The sequence below is a fragment of the Pseudorasbora parva genome, chromosome 18 (assembly GCF_024679245.1).
Source record: "Pseudorasbora parva isolate DD20220531a chromosome 18, ASM2467924v1, whole genome shotgun sequence".
Lineage (NCBI taxonomy): Eukaryota > Metazoa > Chordata > Actinopteri > Cypriniformes > Gobionidae > Pseudorasbora > Pseudorasbora parva.
The window spans coordinates 28,106,968-28,124,001 of record NC_090189.1 but is presented as its reverse complement, the minus strand read 5'-3'; the positions used below and the strand labels follow the sequence as shown (position 1 = coordinate 28,124,001).

At 38.0% G+C, this 17,034-nt stretch overlaps 1 protein-coding gene across 2 annotated transcripts; it reads right to left on the bottom strand.

The window, feature by feature from the left end:
• Window positions 1-599: 599 nt before the first annotated feature.
• LOC137047052 (neuronal acetylcholine receptor subunit alpha-10) lies at window positions 600-17,024 on the bottom strand. 2 transcript variants are annotated; one of them, XM_067424590.1, is made up of 5 exons: window positions 16,755-17,024; window positions 14,944-15,089; window positions 13,191-13,345; window positions 11,781-12,313; window positions 600-5,658 (listed from the first exon to the last, which is right to left on the bottom strand). In XM_067424590.1, the coding sequence occupies exons 1-5, from the start codon at window positions 16,813-16,815 to the stop codon at window positions 4,964-4,966; spliced, it is 1,590 nt and encodes a 529-aa protein (XP_067280691.1). In that variant the 5' UTR covers window positions 16,816-17,024; the 3' UTR covers window positions 600-4,963. The 2 variants fall into 2 exon arrangements, with proteins under 2 accessions (XP_067280691.1, XP_067280692.1); XM_067424591.1 differs by lacking the exon at window positions 16,755-17,024 and having other exon boundaries at window positions 13,301-13,345; window positions 14,944-15,081.
• Window positions 17,025-17,034: the final 10 nt, after the last annotated feature.

The window sequence follows — 17,034 nt, the reverse complement described above, 5'->3', positions numbered from 1 at the left end:
AAGCATGACAACGCGAAAGGGAGCTCAATTCATTCCAGTTTTCTGTGCGCACACAGCCTCTGAATAAAATAATAAATTTCTTAACAAAACAATCTTACTGACCTCAAACTTGAATGAAAAACTGTTTAAAAGGAATTATAGGGTTATTTTCGATTCTTAAGGGATATTTGGAAAGTTTCAGGGAGGCTCTTTAATCAAAAAGTTCGATAAGCCTCAATGTGTGTAATGAATGTTAGTTTTTATAGCTCTATCATCCCTCCAGAGTTCTGTTGAAGCCAAGAGCTAATTAACCTTACTATGCTGTGAAAGCACACAGAGCAAAAGGATAGATGGTAGGGTGCAAGAAATAATGAATATTTAATGTTGTGATTTGATGATTTATATCAAATCCATTATTTCTTACTGCAAACTTATTAAATGTTCAGTAACTACATTCCCTCCATAAAAGGGATTTAAAATAGGCTGAAGGGGTTAATTTCAAATCTCACCATTAACAAATAATTGAATGTGAATAGCTTTTAGTTCAGTCTTTTTTCTTTCTTTTTTTTGTGGGAAGTATGAGATGAAATCATGTCCATGGATCACAGGCAGTTGTCACTTTAATGAGGATTTAATGAGGATTTTTGATGGATTTACACTCTGTATGAAGGTTAAAATTTCCCCACTACACATTCATAAAACATCACAAAGTTTTAGCTTTCTGATTCATTCAAATATCCCAATACACATGCTCTGTTTCACAAAGACATTGGCTAAGCAAAGCTAAACAATTAAATACTGTATCTAAACAATATTGTGCACAGCATAGCGCATATTATATATACGTGTGTGTGTGTGTGTGTGTGTGTGTGTGTGTGTGTGTGTGTGTGTGTGTGTGTGTGTGTGTGTGTGTGTGTGTGTGTGTGTGTGTGTGTGTGTGTGTGTGTGTGTGTGTGTGTGTGTGTGTGTGTGTGTGTGTGTGTGTGTGTGTGTGTGTGTGTGTGTGTGTGTGGACAAACACAAATCAACCAGTAGCTACTATTGCTCACATGCAGTAACAGCAAACATTATTGAATAGGTCTATATCTGAAACAGTCACAATAAACAGTTATTGTGGATTTGGCTCCATTTGTCATTCTGCTCTCCATTTCCCCATGTTGTTTACAAAGAGAAAACATGAATTCAACAGGTTTCCATATACTGTATGTATCACCTCCCTGTTGTCTCTCTTTTTATATTGCAAACATAATACTGTTCAAAACTATTCAAAGTAGTAAAGACGTTAGTATGGTCATTAAAATCTGAAAGCATTCGTGTAATATTAATAAAATAAAATAAAATAAAAAACAGGTTGGCTGTTTGCTTGGCTTTTGGTTTCAGAGCTATATTTTTCCTAAGGTCAGTAAACATAATACTGATACTTAAAAAACATCTATTCATTTAGCCAAATAAATATAATAAATAAAAAAGTAAATTAAGATATAAATACAAGGACGTTTATTTTTGTGACCTGACTGATAAACCCAGGGACTTAATGTCCTGTACCAAAAAACACATGCCTTAAAAAGACTTCAAATGTACACAAACAAACAAATAAATCTACCTTTATGTTGTTGTTTTTTTAATCCAGTTTGGCATACAATGGTTCTGATTCACCATCCAAATTTAAATTTTAGGATAAAAAGAACAAAAATAATTCCTGTAGGCCTTGTAAACCTGGAATATGTTAAAGGAGCATGCCGTCTTTTTGGGACTTTAGCTTATTCACCATATCCCCCAGAGTTAGATAAGTCCATACACATCATTCTCATCTTTGTGCGTGCCATAACTCTGTCTGATGCATCCACCTGGAACTGGAAGACGTAATAATCAAGAAACTTTACTGCTGGACCATCGGTGTAGCGGCGCAATGATATTCGGCAGCACCTGAAAATAGGTTAACTTTCATCAACATAACCAATATGACAACCTGCTTGCACAAAGAGTGTGCTGGGGACTATTTTCAGGTGCTGCGTGGTACGGCAGCAAAGTTCCTGGATTATTATGCAGGAATGAGAGTGTAGTTCCTAGCCATATTGGTTTAGAAAATCGCAACTTTTAATTTTCCGTCTGTCTTAGTACGTATCACAACATGTAAATTGGAAAATGTTGCCGTTATTTTGCCACTTATTGAGCAGTAGGCTAGATGGAGCCGTTTACCTCCAGTCTTTTTGCTAAGCTAGGCTAGCGGTGGGTGCGACAGAGTTATGGCACACACGGAGAGGAGAATGGTATGTTTGGACTTATTAACTCTGGGGGATACGGTGAATAAGCTAAAGTCCCAAAAAGTTGGCGTGTTCTATTAAGCTGAAATGTTTATATACATTAATTGAATTACTAAATTAACCTACAATGCATCTTACCTATTTATTCAGAATAGTAGCCAAACACAAGTAGTCTAGGCCTATATAAAATGTGTTTATTGTGTTCAGCTGATTTTGAGATATATACAGGTTCGGCATGTATTATGCTAATTGCTAATTACTGTGGGCACACACTCTCTCATTTAGAATAATGTGGATTCATCCACACTATACAACGATATGAGAACTTAAGCCCCGTCCACACGGAGACGCGTTTAGCTGTATACGTATATACATTTTGTACCGTATCAGCGTTTCATCGACATGGATCTGGTGTTTTGAAGCATGAATCCGATATTTTCTGAAACCGGGTCCCAGCGTGAATAAATCTGAAAACGACAATCTTGCGTTTTCGTGTGTACAGCCAATCCCTGTATTTTGTGAAACGGTGATGTCCTCACACTACGTCCGGTACGGTGAAAGACTTAAAGGGATACAACTACGGGCACTTGGCATGCGCACATCAATATTGTGTCATTTATTACTGTATTTTCATTATTGTAAGTGTAGGTTTAGGGTTGGGGTAGGTGTAGGTGTAGGTGTAGGCAAAGACAGTTTGAGGTACATAAACAATTTTGCAATGTGCTGCTGCTGTGGCTGGATGTGCAAATGTTTGGCCTTTGTTTCTGTTTGATAGAATTGTAAATGTATCTATTAAAATACTGATATTCTGCTCTATAACTCCTCCCTGAACCTCGCTGCCCTGTTTCTCTCTCTTTCATTGGCTGTCGGTCATCGCCGATGTAATTTTCATTCAGAACGCAGTTCACACAGCAGGAGTTTCAATCGCTAACAGGTCCAGATATTTAGCATGCCAAATATCTCACCGGCGTCGGTGACTCGCATCTGATCGCGTCTTTGATTATTCACACTGCATGATTGTCACTCGCGTGCACGAGCACCGATTTGCCTATGATCTCAGGCATTTGTCAGCGATTTCACAAAACCTGTCGGCGACTCAAAATCGGGGCAAAAATCGGGCAGTGTGAACTAGGCTTTAATGATGTGTCGTTCATGAACAATTCGTTTATTTTGAACAAATCTTTAATGACTCGAGAACGACCGGTTTTCTCAGAGAGCGATTAGTTCATTTTGTGTTGACCGCGCATGCGTAACATCCCATATGTTCTTTACAGGGAACATAATTGATTAGTTCATCTGTCGAGTCTGGGTTTGAGTCATTCGTTCATCAAGTCCCAGCCCCATACACTTGCCTATGCAGTCTGTATCAGAAACAGAAATGATTCATTCTCGAGTCTTCGGTCCTAGTCTCGTTCTTTTGTCACGCGACGTGACAGCCGTGTACAGAAATAGTTCATTCACAACCTTCCTCACAAACAAGTGCATAGTTGTTTTGTTTTTTTCTGTTCATTTTTTTTTTTTAGCTACTAGGGCCTATAATAATTGATTTTCCTATGAATCCTGGACACATTGGGGAAGAACCCAAAGAATGACTTGAACGAGAAGACTCGAGAGAACTAATCTCTTCTGTTTCCGGTGACTGCATATCCTTGTCTATATGGGGCTGAGACTTGATGCACGAATGACTCGAAAACTTGAGAGAACTAATCTTTTCTGTTTAAGGACCTATGTATATGAGGCTGTCACGGCCCAGATCAGACATAATGACAGAACTAACGGCTCGAATCAGAAGTCATGAGAGGTGTAGCCTAGCTACTAATCTTTCTAGGGAACAGACGTGATAAGACGAGGTGAGGCAAGCGCAATTAATTAATCTTTTTTTTTTCAAAGTTTGGCCATGACTTTATTAGCTTATTATTTTTTTATTCCAAAAGTACTAAATGTGTTGAAAAATGGAACGTAACATTTTAATTAGATTCTGCTTAAATGAACGAAATGACTTGAAAATAGATTAGTTCATTTTGCTAAACGAGATTCAAAGATCCGAGTCAGTAAAATGATCCAAACTTCCCACCACTATAGTGTTTTTCACTGGCAGAATTACTGAATTACAGAATTACAGAAATCACTGGCCTGGCATGTATACTACATCGTTTTGAGTTGGTTTCAGTGATCTCGTGAGTACGCAGATATTTCTTGAAATGAGGGGGAAAAAAGATCGGATTGGGAAAGCTCTGGCTTCCTGTGGACAGGGCCTTAGTGTGTCCAGCTTGCCCTTGTGAAAAGGAAGTACACCTTAGCATACTTAAAAAAAAGAGTAGGCCTACTCATTACTACTTATATTATAAGTACTAATATAATGTATTGAGTGCGTATTGATTTTTAAGTATGTTTAAATTGTACTGCCGAATGTGCTGAAAGCATTTAGGGCAAACTAAAACATACTTTAATGTAATTACTATTGAAACTTGTATTTCATGCATTTTACACATTTGTAAAGATGAAGTTGAAATTTAGTACAGTTTTTTTTTATTTTTTATAAATATACAGTTAAGGTCTGAAGTACAGTACCAGTGCATATTCAATACGATTAAGCATACTTCTTTTTCACAAGGGAGTTCCATCAGTGTTGATGACGTATTTTGTCTTTTTATTTTGTTAGTATGAGAACTGCACAGACATTTACTGTATGCTTGAGGCCCCTGGTGTCTTTCAAGCATTCAGACAGCTTTCCCTATAATAAGCAAACTCATCAGGAAGACCATGATGAAAAATATCCACATAAAGAAGCGATCCATGACTTTGGCAACTTTCCGCCACTCCCCGTTTCGTCTCTGTGTGGCCTTCTGCTCGTGATAAAAGTTAGCGATGTACTCGATATTCTTCAAGAGGCTTTGCTGATGACATAAACACTGACCTTCAACAAGTATCTCCCTTTTCTTTGGGGGTTCTTTTCCAGCCGCTCCGCTCTCCAACACTCTCTCTCCTGTAGTCCCCGAAACCTCTCCATGGTCAATGCCCACACAGGTACAATCTGTCCAGCCAGTGTGGCACTCCTTTCCTTGCCGTAGCGAAAAGGTTGGACTGACGTCCTCATTTAGTTTATCTTTTATCTTTTGTGAGCAACCATCACTGGCTGAAATGCTTTGTACCCTCAGAGCGAAGTCCTCGCCTCCAGCCTGGCCGTTTATAGTGCAGTTGCTTCCCTTTTGCACACATTTTTCTGTGTGCACAGACAGGCAGCCCTCACCCATGTCATAAACAAAGCAAATCCGAGCCAGGTAGTGCAGGATAAAGCGACGTGCCCATGTAGGAACAGGTTGGGCCTCTGGTCCGCAATGGTGAATGTTCATTATGAAGATGGTCAGGGCTGTAGAAGCTGTAACCATGGTCATTGTTGCGATATAATATTTCCCTGTGGAAACATTGGAAATGATCAACATAGACAGCAGACTTAATTTCAAAGCATTCAGCATTAAATAGATATTTAAACTATGTGTGACATGAAAGTCATTGATTATCTGACCTCAAGAGGAAAGTTTCTGTAAATTATTCCGATGTTAAAGTGTCCCTATGTTTACCTTTCATGCAAGATAGCAGTATGTGAATGTAAATGATGTGTAAAGTAGTGAAGTCGAAAGTGCACGATAAAGTTATTGTCTCTCAAATGAAAGAATTAACTCTGAACTCTGCCTAATTGAGTCGTCAGGAATTCTAGTCTCACTTCTGTATAGAGGGTATGCACTGATGCCACTTTCCTGTCGGAGCACACTCCCTCAGCCAGGACTGAGTGGCAAAAGAGTCTGCTGCATGACTGGATTTAATAGGGAAAACGTGAGTAAAACAAACGATTATCAGTTTAAATCTAAAGGCAGGACTCAATATAGTGTTCTTTAAAACTTACCAAATATCCAGTGATCCATGGATATTGACATGCAGCCAGGAATCATGTTTCCTGACATTTATATGAGCCTAAATTTGCAATACATAAAGAAATACATAAATAAAGCAATATTTGCCTGTAAGCGCTTTAAATACAATATAGGTAGGGCTGAATCCGGTGATCACTTATATCAATGTAATGTATAGTTTCATATCATCTAGCCCTATCGTTATTGTCTGTGTTTTAAAACATCCAATTATGCAAACTATAAGATGGTAAATATTGAATTGATAAGCTGTCAATACAATATATAACAAAACAATATATAGGGTATGATTTTACACTAAAATTTAACATAGTGACACAAAATGATAACTGCCAATCCATGTTTCGCTGTCTGAATTCCAGTTGAAATCGCTGTAATCGATTTGCTTCTCTTTTCTGTAGCTTTCGGCATTCTGTAGAATTATACCTCAGATTTTTTGACACATCTATTTATACAGTCAATCTCAAAGCTCTTTCCGTTTTTTTGCCGCACACCAAGCCGACAGCTTTTTTTTGACTGTCGGCCGACTTGGTTTTCCGGTGTGTTCTGCATCATTGGCCCTAGTTGGACGTCGTCTGTTTTTTGGGCTGATTCAACATGTAGAATCAGGCCAACGGTGAGAGAGAGAACTCTGATTGGCTGTTCAGCTTAGCGAGCGAGTCAGTGCACTAAAATAAGAGCAAAAGTGATAGCATGTAACGTTAAGTCAAAACTGAAGAGACAGAAGCCTGTTATCTTTTTACGTCATCTTACCTAAGCAACACTGCACAAATATTTTCATAATAACATGAACGAAGTGAAATAAAGAATGTTATCAGCGTGATTGATATTCAAAACGGTAAGCAAGTGCTGCTTTGTTTGTGGTTTGTATACCTGCATTGTTGATGGACATACAGATGCTAATTAATGTGTATGGTGAGGAATTAGAGTTGCAACATCTCATAATGTACGTCAAACTGAGTAGTGTATTGCTGAGAAACGCCCTGCTCAATTTTATTTTGGCTTGAATAACTAGTTCTTTTAATGCTTCATCTTAGGATTCGGGTCCAGATTAATATGAAAAATCGAAGGCATCGCTACTGTGTTTACAGTGTGTACAATCGCTGAGCTGAGACCCCGGAGCTGAAATTCAGACTGGGCCGTCTGGCCAATTAGAGCAGAGTAGGCTTGAGTAAAGAAGGGATTTAGAGAGAGTGAATCATAAGACGAGTTGTTTGAGAATCATTGAAAAAAGGTTGTAATGTGCAATGTACAGTGCCTTGTGAAATTATTCGGCCCCCTGGAACTTTGCAACCTTTTGCAACATTTCAGGCTTCAAACACAATAAAATGAAACTGTAATTTATTGTGAAGAATCAACAACAAATGGGACACAATCGTGAAGTGGAACGAAATTTATTGGATATTTCAATCTTTTTTTTAAATTAAAAACTTAAAAATTGGGCATGCAAAATTATTCGGCCCTCTTAAGTTAATACTTTGTAGCGCCACCTTTTGCTGCGATTACAGCTGTAAGTCACCTGGGGTATGTCTCTATCAGTTTTGCACATCGAGAGACTGAAATTTTTGCCCATTCCTCCTGCAGAACAGCTCGAGCTCAATGAGGTTGGATGGAGAGCGTTTGTGAACAGCAGTTTTCAGTTCTTTCCACAGATTCTCGATTGGATTCAGGTCTGGACTTTGACTTGGCCATTCTAAGACCTGGATATGTTTATTTTTGAACCATTCCATTGTAGATTTTGCTTTATGTTTTGGATCATTGTCTTGTTGGAAGACAAATCTCCGTCCCAGTCTCAGGTCTTTTGCAGACTCCATCAGGTTTTCTTCCAGAATGGTCCTGTATTTGGCTCCACCCATGTTCCCATCAATTTTAACCATCTTCCCTGTCCCTGCTGAAGAAAAGCAGGCCCAAACCATGATGCTGCCACCACCATGTTTGACAGTGGGGATGGTGTGTTCAGGGTGATGAGCTGTGTTGCTTTTACGCCAAACATAACGTTTTGCATTGTTGCCAAAAAGTTCAATTTTGTTTTCATCTGACCAGAGCACCTTCTTCCACATGTTTGGTGTGTTTCCCAGGTGGCTTGTGGCAAACTTTAAACAACACTTTTTATGGATATCTTCCATAAAGGCCAGATTTCTCCAGTATACGACTGATTGTTGTCCTATGGACAGAGTCTCCCACCTCAGCTGTAGATCTCTGCAGTTCATCCAGAGTGATCATGGGCCTCTTGGCTGCATCTCTGATCAGTCTTCTCCTTGTATGAGCTGAAAGTTTAGAGGGACGGCCAGGTCTTGGTAGACTTGCAGTGGTCTGATACTCCTTCCATTTCAATATTATTGCTTACACAGTGCTCCTTGGGATGTTAAAAGCTTGGGAAATCTTTTTGTATCCAAATCCAGCTTTAAAATTCTCCACAACAGTATCTCGGACCTGCCTGGTGTGTTCTTTGTTCTTCATGTTGCTCTCTGCACTTTAAACGGACCTCTGAGACTATCACAGTGCAGGTGCATTTATACGGAGACTTGATTACACACAGGTGGATTCTATTTATAATCATTAGTCATTTAGGTCAACATTGGATCATTCAGAGATCCTCACTGAACTTCTGGAGAGAGTTTGCTACACTGAAAGTAAAGGGGCCGAATAAGTTTGTATGCCCAATTTTTCAGTTTTTGATTTCTTAAAAAAGTTTGAAATATCCAATAAATTTCATTCCACTTCATTATTCTGTCCCACTTTTTGTTGATTCTTCACAAAAAAATACAGTTTTATATCTTTATGTTTAAAGACTGAAATGTGGCAAAAGGTCGCAAAGTTCAAGGGGGCCGAATACTTTCGTAAGGCACTGTATATTATTAGAAAATGAAAACCTTTGATGCATGTAAACCAGCCATAGGAGATCGCCAAAAACTAAATTAAGAACTTTTAAAATATCATAATGGGGCACTTTTACCAATGAATGGGCTACAACTCCAGTAGTGAGTTTGTTAATAATAGCACGGTTGCAAGCAGTCCTAGATTCATTAAGAAGGCTAATTAAAATTATTGACCCACGGCGCATTGTTTATTGCTTCAGCAGCCTGTTTGCCTGTTATACAGTCTGATAATTATTTCGTTGCTGAAATGTAATTGTTTTCTCTTTGGTGAACCACTTAATTGCACACCAAAGGAATTCAAGGGGTGTTGTGCACACCCCTTGTGTAAAGAAGACAAAACATTTATACAGCATGTGCTCAGTTTTTGGGATAGGAAATAAAAGTGCCAGAACAGATTTAACCAGTCAAAGACACTTTAACACAGACCATGCACCGAAGATGTCAAATTATGGTTCTAATCGTCCATCAGTTGATGTTAATTGAGGTCAAATTATTTAGCTCTACTTCATGCTCCATGAATTGTACAGACAAACTGAATACCTTTAAAATATGGGAAGTCATGGGAAGTAATTATCAATTCCAATTAATGAGAACACTTTGGGAACATGTTAAAGCAATATCAGTAATTGGGCAAAAGCAGTTCAGCTAAAGATAATTCACAGATCACATATATCCCTTAATTGTAGTTATATCTTTAACAATTGTTTTTCACAGTTTTATCTCAAATGTAAAATTTGTAATCTTGTAAATGTAAAACTTTAGTACAACAAACTTTTGTTGTACAAACTTAAATTGTTTTGCATTTCAAATGCTGTGTGTGTGTGTGTGTGTGTGTGTGTGTGTGTGTGTGTGTGTGTGTGTGTGTGTGTGTGTGTGTGTGTGTGTGTGTGTGTGTGTGTGTGTGTGTGTGTGTGTGTGTGTCTGTGTGTTGGGGGGGGGGGGGGGGGGAATCATTGCCACATTGTACTAATTTGTTCCCTGATTTTATTAATAAAAAAGATAGGGGAATAATAATCAGATCATGGACAAAAATTTTGCCCCCGCCCCCTAATATGCCAAAAACCTTGATACATTTTTAAATTAAATTCTCTAAAATCAAGACTTATTATTATCTGCTAAATATTATCTGACCAAATTCTGCTTTTCAAGTAACTTGTTCTTGTTTTAAGCATGTTTTTTCTAATTTATTATTTATGGAGTATATGCTGAAACTGCTGAAAATATCTGCCAAATGCATAATATGAATTGTATGTTGTGCTGAAAATTTGTAAAAAAAAATAATAAAAAAAAAAAAAAAACATTCCAATTTTAAAATTATTAATGAGCAAAAAAACAGTTACTGCATGCTACAGGTGCTGGTCATATAATTACAATATCATCAAAAAGTTTATTTGATTTCACTTATTCCATTCAAAAAGTGAAACTTGTATATTATATTCATTCATTACACACAGACTGATATATTTCAAATGTTTATTTCTTTTAATTTTGATGATTATAACTGACAGCTAAGGAAAATCCCGTATCTCAGAAAAAATTGGAATATTGTGCAAAGACACCTGGTGCCACACTCTAATCAGCTAATTTACTCAAAATAGAGGCGAAGGGAAGGAAAAGATGTGGTAGAAAAAAAGTGTACAAGCAATATGGATAACCACACCTTTGGGGTCACAAAGAGTGGGCTCCACCTGGAGTCAGTGCTTCAAGAACCACTGCGCACAGACGTAAGCAAGACATGGGTTTCAGCTGTCACATTCCTTGTGTCAAGCCACTCTTGAACAACAGACAGCGTCAGAAGCGTCTCGTTTTAGCTAAAGACAAAATGGACTGGACTGCTGCTGAGTGGTCCAAAGATATGTTCTCTGATAAAAGTAAATTTTACATTTCCTTTAAAAAGTCTGGAGGAAGACAGCGAGAGGCTCACAATCCACGTTGCTTGAGGTCCAGTGTAAATTTTCCACAGTCAGTGATGGTTTGGGGTGCCATGTCATCTGCTGGTGTTGGTCCACTGTGTTTTGAGGTCCAAGGTCAACGCAGCCGTATACCAGTAAGTTTTAGAGCACTTCATGCTTATTGCTGCTGACCAAATTTATGGAGATGCAGATTTCATTTTCCAACAGGACTTGGCAGCTGCACACAGTGCCAAAGCAACCAGTAACTGGTTTAAGGACCATGGTATCCCTATTCTTAATTGGCCTGCAAACTCACCTCGTCTTAAACCCATAGGAAATCTATGGGGTATTGTGAAGAGAAAGATGCGATATAACAGACGCAACAATGCAGAAGAGATGAAGGCCACTATCAGAGCAACCTGGGCTCTCATAACACGTGAGCAGTGTCACAGACTGACTGACTTCATGCTATGCCGCATTGCTGCAGGCAAAAGGAGCTCTGACTAAGTATTGAGTGCTGTACATGCTCATACTTTTCATGTTCATACTTTTCAGCTGGCCAAGATTTCTAAAAATCCTTTTTTTGTATTGGTCTTAAGTAATATTCTAATTTTCTGAGATACTGAATTTGCATTTTCCTTAGTTGTTAGTTATAATCATCAAAATGAAAAGAAATAAATATTTTAAATATATCAGTCTGTGTGTAATGAATTAATATAATATACAAGTTTCCCTTTTTGAATGGAATTAGTGAAATAAATCAACTTTTGGATGATTTTTTAATATATGACCAGCACCTGTACAATTACAAGGGAAAGTTATTTGGCAGGATCTCACCAATGAGTGGCACATTCTCTGAAGGAGGCATGCTCTCCGCGACTAGAAGCTGGAAGACAGTAAGGGCTAGTAACACTGTGACCCCTAAAGACACTTTCTCTCCTGAGTCGGCTGGCAGGTAGAAGCCCAGCGGAGCCAAGAAGGAGATCATCATGCAGGGAATAAGCAGATTGAAGATATAAAAGGAAGCTCTTCTCTTCAGGTGAAGTATGTAGGTGATATCTGGATATGGGTCTGAGCAGCAGCCATAGAGAATAACGTTCTTCTTAGCAGGCATTCCCAGAACCTCCCATTCTACGTTCGCCACAAAGTCAGCCAGATCAGCACTGTCCAGAGCATTGTGAAGGTCCATCTGATTGCCGTTGTGGGTCCAAGAGCCAAAGGTGAGGCGGCACTGCTGGGCATCAAAGGGGAAAAAAGACACATCCACTTTGCAAGAGCTTTTGGATATTGCTGGCTGGTCCCACATAATCTGGCCATCATGGCGGATCACCACATTGGTCTCCATAGAGCTGGAGAACTGGTCATCTGCGCTGGAGGGCAGAAGGTGGAAATCAATAAAATCATTGTCATAGTGAGAACTTTTCAACATTTTAGAACCCTAATTAAAACCAAAAATGAATGCATGAATCATCTTTGATAGTTATATTCTTAATTTACAAATTCACCTAAAGTGCCTACTTATTGGTGACTTGTTGAACACTGCAAAGCAATATAACACTGCAAAGTCATATAATGCCATTTTTGGCCACATTGCCACATCTAACGGTTTGAGTTCAGACAGGTGAAAACATATAGGGAGATTTTTAAAAAACACTTGGATTTTTATCATTATAGGATGGTTGTGTACAGTCACTACCAACACACATTGCTGTATAATCAACTTGTAAAAGGGGAAAGAGAGAGCATTACTACAATATTCAGATTAGGTTTTTCAATTCATATTTTTTATTTTATAATATTTGGACCCTTCCAATCCTAAATATGTATTTACCTTGATGAAGACAACCAGAGCTATGTTGAGGATGGGCATGTGAATCAGATTGACAATGCACAACACTGTCCAAAACCTCTATATGTTTAGAATCAGAACATTAACAATAAATTCATTACTAGTCCTAGAATGCTTTGCTATGATGAGCCATGAAAAATAATGAGTAGAAAGTTCAGGCCATCTGTCAACTGACACGCACCAGGATCAGCTAAACCAAACAATAAACATAAAATGTATTACTTGTTTAAAATTGAATGAACTTATAACCATGTAGTGCAGTTTGTTACGAGTAGAAAGACGGCAAACTTACTGTACGCTCCCATGAACAAGCAGTTCATAAGAATGTACAGTGATGGACAGGACATGACATTCAATTTGTGGCTGAATCGATGAAACCCAATACCAATCCGACCTACTTGTTATATAGGACAATATCGGGTCTCCATACATAACTACTAGGTATACGGATGGTATCAAGCCCATCGTAGTCTGTCTTATTCCAGGTGAGGTAGGCATCAAACCACACCTGACGAATCCACAAGTATGTTGTGAGGATCTGGTTTCGTTCATCCTAGGAAAAAAAGACAGATTCCACAACTTAATATTAATATTTTATAATATTATATATTAATATTAACAAATATATAAATCAGTAATCAAATAAAAAGCTGCTTTTAAAGGTGCTTTATAAAATAAAGTTTATTGTTATTATTATTAAAAGTTTATCAAGTTTGTTGTAAAATTAAACAGAAAAGGATGTCACCAAGTCAAGATGACCCCTGTAGGCACATATTGTGTCATGGCCAGTAAGGTCTGTTTTTTTTCCCGTTTTTTCTAATGATTAAATGTGTACACCTGGGAATGAATCCAACGACATGAGGGTGAGTAATAATTAAATAATTTTAATTTTTTAGTTAACTAACCTTTTAAAGGAAAATTTTAATATATATTACCTTTGACTTGGTTGTACACGCTGACATTTTAAAGTGCCCATTATGGATTTTTGAAAATGACCTTTCATGTAGTGTATAACATAGTTCTAAGTGAATGAAAAGATTCTGCAAAGTTTTAACTCTGAAAGTGCAGCGTATATAAAGTTATTGTCTGTCAAAAGAGTCAATTCTGAGTCAATTAAACAAACCGTTTTAAAATTTAAAGCGCATTTGTGAGGTCAGGCACTGACGTTGGGCGAGAAGGGCTGGCTCGCAGTCTTTGCTCTAATTCATCCCAAAGGTGTTCTATCGGGTTGAGATCAGGACTCTGTGCATGCCCGTCAAGTTCCTCCACACCAAACTCGCTCATCCATGTCTATATGGACCTTGCTTTGTGCACTGGTGTGTGCGCAGTCACGTTGGAACAGGTAGAGGCCATCCCCAAACTGTTTCCACAAATTTGGGAGCATGAAATTGTCCAAAATGTCTTGGTATGCAGAAACATAAGAGTTTCTTTCACTGGAACTAAAGGGACAAGTCCAACCCCTGATAAACAACCCCACACCATAATCCCCACTCTGTGTTTTTACGTGTCCTACCACCTCGTGGCTGAGTTGTTGTTGTTCCCAATTGCTTCCACTTTGTTATAATACCACTAACTTAGTATAGTAATGAGGAAATTTCACAAACAGACTTATTGCACAGGTGACAACCAATCACAGTACAATGTTTAAACGTACTGAGCTCCTAAGAGTGACCCATTCTTTCACAAACGTTTGTAGTCTGCATGCCTAGGTGCTTGATTGTATACACCTGTGGCAATGGAAGGGATTGGAATACCTGAATTCAACGATTTGGAGGGGTTTCCCAATACTTTTGGCAATATACTATATATATATATATATATATATATATATATATATATATATATATATATATATATATATATATATGCAAGACACAACAAGCACATGCACAACCATTTTTTTCTAAATCTAGAATCTATATTCTGAAGGTTTTCACAAAGGGGTTGGATCATATATAATTGTCTGGTTTATATAACATTTTATTTATAAAAACAAATATATTACTTGTAGTAAAAGAATAAAAGAGTTCACATATTTGCTCAGACAGCACAATTCAATGTTAAAGACCTTATGCAAAGCGGCGAAATGAGACATCAAATTGACAGAGAGAGAGAATAAGAAAGAACGTGTGATTGACTGAGTTCCATTACCATATCAATGATCTGGGAGAGAGTGATCTGCAAGGTGACGTTAATGATGTTGTCCGTGTCCTCTACAGGCCTCAATGCACTGGTGTAATTCACGAATAAATCATTCAGCAGCTTGAAAGCATATTTCCCCTGGGCACACAAACACACTGCCGAAAAGCAAGAGGAAAGGGATTTAGGTTTGGCCGGTATGTTTTATTTAGATTGATTAATCAATTAAGGCACAAAGTCAAACGGTGGTTCCTTGAGTATATTGAGTAAAATGGCTATTCTCACATCCTTTATGAGCTTGGTGACTTGTGCTGGAATAGATTAGTGAGTGTCTAGGGCTGATAAAGAATAATCTTAGCACTTAAGGCATTTTCTACGATAAGCCAATCAGACCCTTTAGCTCTCTATAGTGAGTAATGGTGCCCACTTTTAATTACTTTGTTGTGTTTCATGTAGAAGAAAATGAAAATATTCCTTGTATCGATTTCCCAAATTCTCTTGATTCTTGCTGACACTTGGATTTGTCTGTAGGACAAATAAACAAGATTAACATCATTCAGCAAAGCATTAGACGTTTTAATTTTCACGTGTTCATTTTCTTATTAGTAACTAGCTAGGCGTTAGATTTGGCTGCCAGCTCAGGACGGCCTGATAAAATAAGAATGCTTTATCAAAACCGACTTTACCAAAAAGTGCCAGTAACAGGAGAGCTACAACAACCTTTCAAACCGCAGTCCATATATTTTATTGAACTACGACCACACTGGGTGCAGCGAGGGAACTAGTGAACAAGCACACTGAATCAATTACTCCCTCCTGTTCTCTGAGGATAGGTTTGGTCAGCGCTTTCACTGGCGAATCAATTCACACCAAGTGCCAAACAAAATAGCGCTCTAATGAAAGATAAAAATGGAGGCAGTGGTGTGAAAAGGATGTGTTAGATCCAGCTGGCAGCGCTGCCATCCTGCAGCATAAACTGAGCAGCAAGTGTCTAGAAAGTATCAAATTCTTGTGAACAGAAACACTGGTGTCAAAGTTGCTTCTTTAGACAAAATGCAGAAATGCTCTGGGTCATATATTAGGTTACTATCTGGGAAAATGCCAGAGATTTTTTAGATAGTAAATTTAATAATACATGACACATTACATTTATCTGTAGTAAGAAGTTGCTTAGGATGTGTGGACTTGAGAATGAGCGCATTTGTCTAATGGCCAATATGTACATTTCAAGTCCTCCACTCACCATGCATATATACACATGAACATCCCATTCTTGCATAATTGATAATAAATGAAGAAGAAAAAAAGCACCATGTTCCAAAAGGAAGATTTTGTAATAAGGAAAATGCTGGACTTTTATGCCTCTATGGAATTCTAAACACTATTATTTATCAGTGGGCTTGAAGAACACGTCAGATCAGCGTAATGAGAATATAACAAAGTTATATTAAATATTTAGAAGAACAGTCAAATGTTGTAAACATTTAAAATACAAGATTTTAATTCAGCATTTTCAGTCTTTATCACATGGAATTAGGCTAATATTTTATTAAATGAGTGTTTTATTTAAGGATTCGAATACATATGGCTAGATCTACCATATAAACAAAATCCCAAAAGCAAATATGACCTCTGGGACCAAAAGTTGCACAAAAACAACGTAAAATAGACAGAAACACAGCTTACAGTACATATGAGCAGGCTATAAGGCACAATAATGTCAGTTCTCCCAACAACAAGTAAAGATCCTGTTCAAACTAAGATATAGCCGAAATATAGCTGAAAACGAAAAATATTGGAACCCTTAATAAACGCGGTCTTACCTGGAATAAAACCGATGGTGGCAATCAAATGGAAAGAAGCCAAAATAGCACGAGGATTCATTTTGTGGCGTGATTGAGGGATAAAAACTCTTCTGTGGTCTCGTGAAGGAAGATGCAGCTCTTCTCGGGCATTCCCATAGTTCAGTACCGTATTGTTTAATCCAGGTAGACAGCGCAAGATCCATGCGCAACCATGAGGTGTCGCGTGCTAGTTAGTAACGATGACGAAGTATTTCAGCACTAGATACTGGAGTACTGACAGTCAACTCGAGTTTTGTGA

Excerpts from the sequence above, each read along its gene's own strand:
- LOC137047052 (XM_067424590.1), bottom strand. The coding sequence starts at position 16,815 with ATGAATCCTCGTGCTATTTTGGCTTCTTTCCATTTGATTGCCACCATC. Across the intron at positions 15,090-16,754 it reads CACCATCGGTTTTATTCCAG|TGTGTTTGTGTGCCCAGGGG; the intron begins GTAAGACCGCGT and ends GCTTTTCGGCAG. Across the intron at positions 13,346-14,943 it reads TCTCCCAGATCATTGATATG|GATGAACGAAACCAGATCCT; the intron begins GTAATGGAACTC and ends TTTTTTTCCTAG.